At 44.4% G+C, this 12,216-nt stretch overlaps 1 protein-coding gene across 11 annotated transcripts in view; it reads left to right on the top strand.

Moving 5' to 3' along the window:
- PTPRM (protein tyrosine phosphatase receptor type M) overlaps positions 1-12,216 on the top strand; it is an 898,578-nt gene that overhangs the window by 690,032 nt on the left and 196,330 nt on the right. For all 11 annotated transcript variants that reach the window (XM_056521605.1, XM_056521601.1, XM_056521594.1 and 8 more), the window contains one exon: positions 9,585-9,736. In XM_056521605.1, coding sequence (XP_056377580.1) covers positions 9,585-9,736 — 152 coding nt within the window. The remainder of the gene's footprint in view (positions 1-9,584; positions 9,737-12,216) is intronic.

Here is a 12,216-nt window from a genome sequence, read left to right as displayed (position 1 = left end):
CCCTATTATGTACTGTATGTAACACATTGCATGAAAGCAAATATGTAAGAGGGCTTACTATCGGAATACACCATCCAGCAATTGTACAGGTCTACAATTTTTGAAGTATTGAAAGCAAATAATTTGGTTGCACATTAAGTAGCCGTTCTATATATGTCGCGATAAGGTAATTGGGGCGTTGAAGATCCTCAGCATGGTTATCGGTATGCTGCTCTGATAACTGGACCACCACCAGATTGTCCTAAAACTGCCAATGTGTAATATTTCATAGCTCACATGGATTTATCTTGGTATGAAGTTTTATTAGATAAATTCTGTTCAGCACATAAATGTGGGGGGTTGGGGATTTTGTGGATGTATAAAGCATTTTTGAAGCAAGAAATCCCTCAGGCGGGTCCCTGAATTACACAATAGAGTGCGGCTTTTGCTCTGGAGGACATGGACTTTGAGGGAACAATTCTCCTGGCAACAACAGTTGATCACTAGTGTTTGCAACAGTGAAAACAGAGGTACATCCTAAAGTAGTGTAAAGTTACTTATGATTTTTACTCATTTTATCTATATATTATTTTCTTTACCTGTTCATGCTATGCTGATATATGCATTTACAAATGTTCTGCTTCCGCGGAGCCCACAGTCTGATGTTCTTGTATTAGCGGCAAAGATCTATTGGTAAGAAAACTCAACAAACCAATATTTGAGCAATGATCACATAGTTTCATATAAAGAAGGCAAATGTACAATAACACAACTGTAAGAGGTTGCAAATAGCTTTCAGCTTTATTTGTCCTATGTAAATGATGTCTTACAGCAGTGAGACTACTCTTGTGTTAGCAGTTAGGGCACCATGGCTTTAGGAGCTCCTGCCTTCACTTACATCTCTTTCATTTAAAACGTTGGCAAGGTTAATAGCATTTATAGATTTTCCTGTGTTTTGAGATGCTGTTGAGAGTAAGGACGTGCTGGCCTGATCTGTTGTAAAATGAGCCAGTTTATCTTTAGTGTAGGTTGCATTCACCAAGGAGAGCTCCTTTCCTCTGGGATCCAGGAGTAACATAACTGAAGCAGATTGAAGATGGCATTGACTAATGAAGTCTTCTGCAGGAGTCACGCAAGTCAGTGGGTTGCCACACAGCATGTTCTATGGAGAGTGAGCAACAGACAGAAGTATCTTATTCCTTATAAGTCTATTTGTTAACCCCTTCTCTGCTACAATGACCTTTGCTTTCAGCTAGATCACACAGGTAATCCTCTTATGAGAGAGCTAGTTAGTGAGATATATAGTGTTCTTTCAAATGAATAATAGAAACAAACTAAAGTTCTAAGCTCCTTATTTGAGTTTCTGTATGTTTTTGGCCAGGTTCTAATTGTCCTGGATTTAGCTTTCATGTAACTTCTATGTACTTGTAGGTAAAAAGCTAATCTCTTTCTATCCCTGTACATTGGAAAATAGCCCTGTCATTGGTCGTGTGCAGAGAATGTGATGGGTTGCCCTGTAAGGAATAGGGACATGGAACATACCACCCCACAGGGACTCTGCAATCTGCAGCCTGAGGCGAGATAATCATCACGCCTCATGGCAGATATGGCTCTGGATAGGCTAATGCAATAGGGTGTGCACAGAGAGTTTATTGTGCTATATTTTCTTTATATATGAGAATCAAAACAGTAGCCCATGTAGTCCAAGTATATGGACAGTAATTCAGCAACTACTGCAACAGGGGGAAGATGTATACAGAGCAATACGGGTACCTCATCCTTATGATCTCATCTCAAATGCAGTGAGTCAAACCCTTCTTTATGCAAACCTCACCTTCTTGCCATGATTGAAGACATTGATCCTGAAAATGTTATTTCGAATCCACATACTTTGCTTCCTATTTTGTTATCTTGATTAGTTTTTGATTTGTTTTGTAGAATAGTAATTATGGAAAGACAGTGTACAGTAAGATGTAAGACATTAAACAGATGAAAAGAGACTTCTCAGTATATGATAGTATGTTACAGCTGAATAAAATTAGAATCTGTACGTTTTCAGGCGTCTGTAGGTCTCTTCTACCGACAAAAAGGTGTTGATAAATCGCATATGTTTCTGTCAGGTTCTAAGGAAATTTCAAGTTACTTGCTATTGGAAACTGTACTGCTAACATCAGAAGTGCCAAATGCATTTACAAAAACAGTTAAAGTTTACTTCCCGACGTTAGTTTTTCCCTCACTTCTTTAGAGTGTTTTCAGCAGCAGGGTTCAGCACCATATGGAAGCCTTTCAGAGCTAAAGAGAACGCTAGATGAATGGGAGGATATCACAACAGACACACACTATTAGTTTATAACTGTCTATTAACTTCTGCTGGTGTCTTTGAATAAACAGCAGTGTTACCCCCTCCCAGTCCTAGGGACCTGCTATTCATTCCATAGCATAGGGAAGAGGTGGAAAAGTCATTGCAACAAATGTCATTACTGAACGTAATTGTACAAGAAAACACGTAGTGTCTTCATTGTAATTAAACAATAGTCTTAATACCCAAACATTAGCTTCTGTTATCATGTCAAACTAGGGAACAATCACCTAGTTGTGTAACATGGAAAATGATCCTGTTGTACTAATGGAACATTGTCAGCAGCGAAGCTATGAATCTTCCTCCTCAACAATATATAGCTTTAGATGCTTTACTATGCAATAATGCCATAATAACAGGAACACATGTTGTTCTTCTCCCACTATATAATAATGATGGGCACAACTCCAAAATGAGTGCGTCTAAGTGGATTCCAGTGCAGCTTCTGTTCTCTGTTGTTAAGTAGTCAGCTGGAACAGGGATGTTACTGGAGCCATTTGCCACATGTTGTTATCTAGTCAATGTCCTTACTGTGTATAAGATATTTTTCTTAGTTTGTGTTGCTGTTTCTACATTACTGCTGCTCAACTAGTAAATCATCTGTTGGCTTCTTAATGCATCACAAAAAGAATCACAAAGAGGGAGATTTATCAAAACCTGTGCAGAGGAAGAGTGGTGCAGTTGCCCATAGCAACCAATCAGATTGCTTCTTTCATTTTCCACAGGCCTCTTTAGAGGCCTGTGGAAAATGAAAGAAGCGATCTGATTGGTTGCTATGGGCAACTGCACCACTCTTTCTCTGCACAGGTTTTGATAAATCTCCCCCAAAATGCTGAAGTATCATATGAAAGTCAGTTAATAAATGTAATGCCTCAGGCTGGGTTCACACAGTGAAAGATTTTCAGTGCATATTTCAGTTTAAACAGAAAAGTTTTCCCAGAAAATGCGGTCTTATTTTATTTTGCGGCTGCATTAACAATGATAGCGTCTACATTCTCCAGGATAATTGGCGCATATTTTAAAACCTGCACCAAATTTTACGCTGTGTGAAATCAGCCATAGGCATCTGCAAAGTCACAGACTTAATTTTAACATAAATGTTCTCTATGCAAGTCTATGAAGTAAATGGGTCAACACAATCACAGCCCACTCCCTCCCATCCCAGCCATGTACATCGCCCTTTCACTTGATTGACAGTCATTTTGCTATCCAGTGTCAATCTTTCTCATGCATATAAGAGATTTCAGTGCTAAAAAGAGTGACATTGAACAGTGAAGAAGCTGTCAGCTAAATTATGTAGTTTGGTGCAGAATAAGGGATGGGAATGTACTTGCAGCAAGTCGGCCTGACCAATGGGGCATTACATGAGCATAGTACCAAAAAGTGAATTAAAGGGGTACTCAAATGTTTTCAAATTAACTGATGCCAGAAAGTTAAACAGATTTGTAAATTACTTCTGTTTAAAAATCTTAATCCTTCCAGTATGTATCAGCTGCTGTATGCTCCAGAGGAAGTTGTGTAGTTCTTTCCAGTCTGACTACAGTGCTCTCTGCTGTGTCAGGATTGGAGCTGTCCACTGCAGAAGAGCTTTACTATGGGGATTTGCTCCTACTTGACAGTTCCTTACACAAAGGTGGTAGCATAGAGCACTGTGGTCAGACTGGAAAGAACTACACAACTTCCTCTGGAGCATACAACAGTACTGGAAGGATTAAGATTTTTAAATAGAAGTAATTTACAAATCTGCTTAACTTTCTGGCACCAGTTGATTTGAAAACATTTGTTTTAAGGGTATTGTTACGCCTAGCGCTCCGGGTCCCCGCTCCTCCCCGGAGCGCTCACGGCGTCTTTCTCCCTGCAGCGCCCCGGTCAGTCCCGCTGACCGGGAGCGCTGCACTGTTTTGGCCGTTGGGGATGCGATTCGCACAGCGGGACGCACCCGCTCGCGAGTCGCATCCCAGGTCACTTACCCGTCCCGGTCCCCTGCTGTCATGTGCTGGCGCGCGCGGCTCCGCTCTCTAGGGCGCGCGCGCGCCAGCTCTCTGAGACTTAAAGGGCCAGTGCACCAATGATTGGTGCCTGGCCCAATTAGCTTAATTGGCTCCCACCTGCTCCCTGCCTTTATCTAGTCTCCTCCCTTGCACTCCCTTGCCGGATCTTGTTGCCTTGTGCCAGTGAAAGCGTTTAGTGTGTCCAAAGCCTGTGTACCTGAACTTCTGCTACCCATCCTGACTACGAACCTTGCCGCCTGCCCCCGACCTTCTGCTACGTCTGACCTTGCTTCTGCCTACTCCCTTGTACCGCGCCCATCTTCAGCAGCCAGAGAGGTGAGCCGTTGCTAGTGGATACGACCTGGTCACTACCGCCGCAGCAAGACCATCCCGCTTTGCGGCGGGCTCTGGTGAAAACCAGTAGTGGCTTAGAACCGGTCCACTAGCACGGTCCACGCCAATCCCTCTCTGGCACAGAGGATCCACTACCTGGAAGCCGAATCGTGACAGTAGATCCGGCCATGGATCCCGCTGAGGTGCCGCTGCCAAGTCTCGCTGATCTTCCCACGGTGGTCGCTCAGCAATCGCAGCAGATTGCCCAACAAGGACAGCAGCTGTCGCAGTTGACCGCCATGTTACAGCAAATTCTGCCCCTGCTACAGCAGCAACCATCTCCTCCGCCAGCTCCTGCACCTCCTCCGCAGCGAGTGGCCGCTCCTAACCTCCGCTTGTCCCTGCCGGACAAATTTGATGGGGACTCCAGACTCTGCCGTGGATTTTTGTCTCAGTGTTCCCTGCATATGGAGATGTTGTCAGACTTGTTTCCTACAGAACGGTCTAAGGTGGCGTTCGTAGTAAGCCTTCTTTCAGGAAAGGCCTTGTCTTGGGCCACACCGCTCTGGGACCGCAATGATCCTGCCACAGCCACAGTCCAGTCCTTTTTTGCTGAAGTCCGAAGTGTCTTTGAGGAACCTGCCCGAGCCTCTTCTGCTGAGACTGCCCTGCTGAACCTGGTCCAGGGTAATTCTTCCGTTGGCGAGTACGCCATACAATTCCGTACTTTTGCATCTGAACTATCCTGGAATAATGAGGCTCTCTGCGCGACCTTTAAAAAAGGCCTATCCAGTCGCATCAAGGATGTGCTGGCCGCACGAGAGATTCCTGCCAACCTCCAAGAACTCATCCATTTGGCTACCCGCATTGACATGCGTTTTTCTGAGCGACACCAAGAGCTCCGCCAGGAAAAAGACTTAGATCTCTGGGCACCTCTCCCACAGCATCCTTTGCAGTCTATGCCTGGGCCTCCCGCCGAGGAGGCCATGCAAGTGGATCGGTCTCGCCTGACCCAGGAAGAGAGGAATCGCCGTAGAGAAGAAAATCTCTGTCTGTACTGTGCCAGTACCGAGCATTTCTTGGTGGATTGCCCTATCCGTCCTCCACGCCTGGGAAACGCACGCACGCACCCAGCTCACGTGGGTGTGGCATCTCTTGGTTCTAAATCTTCTTCTCCACGTCTCACGGTGCCCGTGCGGATTTCTCCTACAGCCAACTCCTCCCTCTCAGCCTTGGCCTGCTTGGACTCTGGTGCCTCCGGGAATTTTATTTTGGAGTCCTTTGTCAATAAATTCTGCATCCCGGTGACCCGTCTCGCCAAACCGCTCTACATTTCCGCGGTCAACGGAGCCAGATTGGACTGCACCGTGCGTTACCGCACAGAACCCCTCCTGATGTCTATCGGACCCCACCACGAAAGGATTCAGTTCTTCATTCTCCCCAGTTGTACCTCTGAGGTCCTCCTCGGTCTGCCATGGCTCCGGCTTCATTCCCCCACCCTTGATTGGACCACCGGGGAGATAAAGAACTGGGACTCTGCCTGCCATAGGAAGTGCCTCTCCCCCCCTCCCAGTCCCGTCAGGCAAACCTCTGTGCCTCCTCATGGCCCCCGTCCTGGTGTCACACTGCCCCGTGCCCGGCTTCGCCCTCTGCCCTCCCTCCCCATTCCCACTCCTGCTGTACTGCCTGCCGTTGAGGAAACCCTCCATTCTTTCCCGGGGTCCTCATCCCAGGGGAGGCAGTTGCCGGTCAAAGAAAAGGGGAGACCTAAGGGGGGGGGTACTGTTACGCCTAGCGCTCCGGGTCCCCGCTCCTCCCCGGAGCGCTCACGGCGTCTTTCTCCCTGCAGCGCCCCGGTCAGTCCCGCTGACCGGGAGCGCTGCACTGTTTTGGCCGTTGGGGATGCGATTCGCACAGCGGGACGCACCCGCTCGCGAGTCGCATCCCAGGTCACTTACCCGTCCCGGTCCCCTGCTGTCATGTGCTGGCGCGCGCGGCTCCGCTCTCTAGGGCGCGCGCGCGCCAGCTCTCTGAGACTTAAAGGGCCAGTGCACCAATGATTGGTGCCTGGCCCAATTAGCTTAATTGGCTCCCACCTGCTCCCTGCCTTTATCTAGTCTCCTCCCTTGCACTCCCTTGCCGGATCTTGTTGCCTTGTGCCAGTGAAAGCGTTTAGTGTGTCCAAAGCCTGTGTACCTGAACTTCTGCTACCCATCCTGACTACGAACCTTGCCGCCTGCCCCCGACCTTCTGCTACGTCTGACCTTGCTTCTGCCTACTCCCTTGTACCGCGCCCATCTTCAGCAGCCAGAGAGGTGAGCCGTTGCTAGTGGATACGACCTGGTCACTACCGCCGCAGCAAGACCATCCCGCTTTGCGGCGGGCTCTGGTGAAAACCAGTAGTGGCTTAGAACCGGTCCACTAGCACGGTCCACGCCAATCCCTCTCTGGCACAGAGGATCCACTACCTGGAAGCCGAATCGTGACAGGTATGTTCACAAAGCATATTTGTCCCCATGAAATACACATTTCTATTATTTATTTTACGAGCAATGCACATTAGCTCAGTTCAACAGGGCTAATCGGGGGCTGCCACTTCCCGAGTGATACACTCAAAATAAGTGACACTTATTATGGCTTATTTGAATTTCTCAAAAATATGTATACAACTGACAGTTTTAACTGCGAAATGTATTCTTATTAAAAATATTGCACTTGTTGAAAGTGTTTTTTGGTGCTTGTTTTGGAGAATGATGCAGTCTTAGGGTGCATGCACACCACGTTTTCACTCTACGGGTGCCGGATCTGGCGGGGGGAGGGGACAACCATGTGCTCCCGTAGCCCAGCCGGACTGACTCCTTAATCCATTGACTTGGGTTTTGAGATCCGGTCAGAAAACCGGATACGGGTCAAAAATGAGCCAACCAGAGTAAAATGGTGACTCCAGTCGGCTCATTAAAGTCAATGGATTAGAGTGTCGGTCCGGCTGGGGTACGTGAGCGCACGTTTTCCCCTCCCCCCACCGTATCCGGCAACTGTAGAGTGAAAACGTGGTAGCATGCACCCTTACTGTCATCAGAGGGTCAAATAAATAAAGTTATGAGTATTAAAGCGGCTTAAACCCTTCCTGGTTCAATAGGTAGTCTGACTATGACAATCTAAACCAAAAATCCACAAGAAATCCACCCTTCTTACATATATTCTTCCATTTTGATTGTTTATTAGTATTACAAAAATAATAGCAAATATAAAAAAAGTAATGAGATATTTTAATAATACATTATACATGCACAGTGTGACTCCGAATTGCACTGATTAGCATAGAGGGATAATGTTGAAAATGCAGAATGAATGTAATATGATTGACAGAATAATATTACAAAAATATGTGCCACAAAAAAATAAATAAAAGCTACTTACAAAATCTATTTAGATACGGTCTATATACCTAGGATAACAGTGAACATCAAAACATTCTGTTTCCAGAGATGGGAAATATGAACAATGCAGATAAATTACTTTGCTTTGATAAATCATAACTGGATTATCTATACATTTCAATAATAATGCTGGTTAAGATTAAAGTGAATCAGGATATAAATGATATGAGAGAACAAAGCAGTTTGCACAATGTGCAGTCTTATAAAAGACATATTTGTATTATGCCACTTTCTAATAAGTTCTTTCTTCATGTAAATCAATTAGCTCCTGCCTATTCCTGCAGCTGCATTCAAGTGAGATTCAGCTCTGGAGTTATAATTGTTTTCCAAAAGATGTTATAAAATCTCGGAAACAGGGAGAAGGACTGGAGATCAGTCACAATGATAACTTGCCTTCAATTATAGTAGATATGTCATCAGATTATGCTGCCCTACGATAGGATATATAGTGCAGTATGGTTTATTGAAGCGATTAGAGAATACATGGGACTCATAGTTCATGATTTTGGTTTAGTGATGTGGGCAGAGGCCTTCTCCTGCCTGACCTGCCCTCCTCACCGAGATTAACAGGCTGCGGTGTATGGAGATACATACAAAAGTCATTGCTGAGAGGGCCAGGGGGCACTCTTCTCATGGAACTCATGAAAGTATGGACAGAGCCCTAAAATGCATCTGATATGAACAAATGTACCAAATAATTATGGTTGACCAGAACATTTTCATTAACAGTAAAAAGTAGAAATAGCCAATTTACCTATCAGTAACTACCCCTCAGTAAGCAACACATGGATAGCCATACCAAATCCTGTGTGAATGTCATGAAGACAGAACTTTTCCATCTAGCATGCTTGGATAAAACATAAGTTTTATTCTCGTGCCTTAAAAAACAAAACAGGCAACATAATGAAAGCAGAGTCACAAAAATAGCAACATGTTTCATGTCAATAGCATCCTTTATTTGCTCTGGTAACACCCAGGAAATGGCCTTTCTTGGTAGCTTCACCTTGGGCGGTGGTCATGGTGATGGGGGCATTTGGTACCTGAAACGCATCTCACTTTTTGGGACCCTATGTTGATTACAGTATGTTGCCAGCTGTATTGTTTTAGTGCACACAAGTAAATGTTACGCTGGATGAAAAGTCCCTTGTTCATGAAAGTTTTCCTTCACAGGGGGAAACCCACACAATCACATTAGAACGTCCAAACTCCTTGCAGGTGTTGTCTTTGGTCAGATTCAAACTGCATCTTGCTATGCCAAAAACCCTGCATTGCTTTATGTGATGTTACTAAGCAGAATCACAACTTGGAGCCCCTAAACCTCAGTGTAAAATGTGTCACTAGGCCCCCTCCAGATGCCAATTGTTTGACTGCAGTCTTTCTGTGTGGCAATAGGGCGTGCTACTGTACCCCGACACCATCTATAGCTATACCCTGCTGCTAATCTGTAGTGAAATTCAATGTCTGCTTCATAATATTTTCCAGGAAACTAGCAAAGAAACGGAAGGAAACCCTGAGCAACACACGACAGGAGATGACAGTGATGGTGAATTCAATGGATAAAAGCTACACCGAGCAAGGCACTAACTGTGATGAAGCTTTCTCTTTTATGGACACTCACAATCTTAATGGCAGATGTAAGTTGTAAATGATTTTGCTTCAGCACTTTGTTTTATTTTTACTAATGCACGGAGGAGGAAGCAATTGGAGTGAACATGAGTGACTTTTAAGACATTTTTTCCCCTCATTAACCAATCAATTTAATGGACAAAATAGTCACTTATGGAAAATCAGCGTCTCCCATGCTGTGCCCTAAATCACTTTGCGTTTTGAACAGCCGCTGATGCATTTAGGGTTTTTTCTACATAATCATAACACGTTGTAAAGTGTATAGCCAGGAGCGTGGTGTACTTTCTTTAGCATATGGCATGCATTATTTTCATTTTGTTTATTTAGGACTATCTTGGAAATAGTCATTTTTCAAAATGCATGTGACATTTTTGTCAGATAGTCAGCTTCTAAGTAAACTTGTCATTTATACTTGGTACAGCTCTCCAACACTGAAGTAAAGCAGAACTAATGGTGTGACTATAAAACCATATTTTTAACCCCTTAAGGACGCAGCCCTTTTTCACCTTAAGGACTGAGCCCTTTTTCGCAATTCTGACCACCGTCGCTTTACGAATTAATAACGCGAAAACGCTTTTACTGAATATTCTTATTCTGAGATTGTTTTTTCATGACATATTCTACTTTATTTTGGTTGTAAATTTTTGGCGTTACTTGCATCCTTTTTTGGGGGAAAATCCCAAAATGTCATGAAAATTTAGAAAATGTAGCATTTTTCTAACTTTGAAGCTCTCTACTTGTAAGGAAAATGGATATTCACAATAAATTTTATTTTTATTCACAAACACAATATGTCCACTTTATGTTAGCATCATAAAATGGACATATTTTTGCTTTTAGAAAAAATTAGAGGGCTTCAAAGTAGAGCAGCAATTTTCAAAAATTTCATGAAAATTGCTAAATCTGAAGGGACAGATGTTACAGAACTACAACTCCCAGCATGCCTGGGCAGTCCAGGCATGCTGAGAGTTGTAGTTTGGCAACATCTGGAGGGCTACCGTTTGGGCACCACTGTAACAGTGGTCTCCAAACTGTGACCCTCCAGATGTTGCAAAACTACAACTCCCAGAATGCCTTTGGCTGTCTGGGCATGCTGGGAGTTGCAGTCTGGCCTTCCTAGTGGTTGTCACAGTAAAGATCACATTACTTTCACTTTCATTTCTCCCCCCCCCCACCGCCGATTCCCTACCTGAGCCGTGATCTCCGCTGGATGTCTGCGATGATCGCCAGGCCCCACGCATCTGGTCCTCAGGTAAAGGCCTCCATCTTCTCCCCCCCCGTTCTGCCCGACATCCAGGGGTGGGCAGAACGGGGGGTTTCCATGGCAACCCCCTGTCCTGCGCTGCCATTGGTCAGATCTCAGTTCTGACTAATGGCAGGGGATAGGAGGAGATCACAGCACTGCGACCTCACTCCTATCCCTTAGGCCGATCGGGGCTGTTGCTGACAACACAAGACCCCCCCTGGGCTATGTGCCGGGGTGCCTGCTGAATGATTTCAGCAGGCATCCTGATCCGGTCCCCAACCGGCTAGCGGCGGGGACCGGAATTCCCATGGGCGTATCCATACGCCCTCAGTCCTTAAGGACTAAACAGGTTAAAGGAACATTCCACGCAATATTAATGCACCATAGCATAACCAGAGTGTGTCTTAAAGGGGCCATTTCTATATTTGGTGTCCTTGAAGTCAAACACTACACCTCAGTTCCTACACTAAGTATATTTAGATTTTTTTCTGGTGCATTCTTTTATTATGGACTTTCACTAGTCTTCTGACCCAGCCCAGGTTGAATGATAACTCTGGTCCTTACCTTTTGAGATCAATAGAGACTGGTTTAAACTGAATATGTCATCTAGATTTTTTTTATTAACTAGAGACAAATCTTTGTTTTTCCTAATCATTTTCTCTTTTTTTTTTTCTTCATTATTATGGGAGTTGCCATATTGTCTGAGCTTTCTGCACAGCATTCAGATATATGCTTTCCAGCTGTTTCATGGACATAAGGAAACAATAGATTGGAGGGTATTCTATTGACTTCTATGGAAGAGTTTTATAGGCATGCCCTACGAAAAGTCATTATGCAGAAAGGAGGAGATGGAGACCTGTGATCATCCCCTATTGTGAATGGCATGATCCCATTTTATCTATAATCCTACATGTGATGATACTGCTTAAAAGTTTTTTTCTAGATCACAGAGTGGGAAAGTTATCAAAACCTGTGTAGAGAAAGAGTAGTGCAGTTGCCCATAGCAACCAATCGGATTGCTTCTTATATTTTCCAGAAGCAATCTGATTGGTTGCTATAGGCAACTGCACCACTTTTGGAAACTTGAAAGTCGGGGGCCTCACACTATATAAAAGATAAATATATATATCGAGGTACTTGTGTTGCATGTAACCCTTTGTCCCAAAAAATAGAATAATACAAAATATGGTACAGACCTCAAGATATATATGTATTTAGTGACAGACCAGTTGTATATACATT

This window comes from Hyla sarda, chromosome 5 (assembly GCF_029499605.1).
Source record: "Hyla sarda isolate aHylSar1 chromosome 5, aHylSar1.hap1, whole genome shotgun sequence".
In the NCBI taxonomy this organism is placed as follows: Eukaryota; Metazoa; Chordata; class Amphibia; order Anura; family Hylidae; genus Hyla; species Hyla sarda.
Note: the sequence above shows the minus strand (reverse complement) of the source record. Positions and strands in the feature narration are given on the sequence as shown.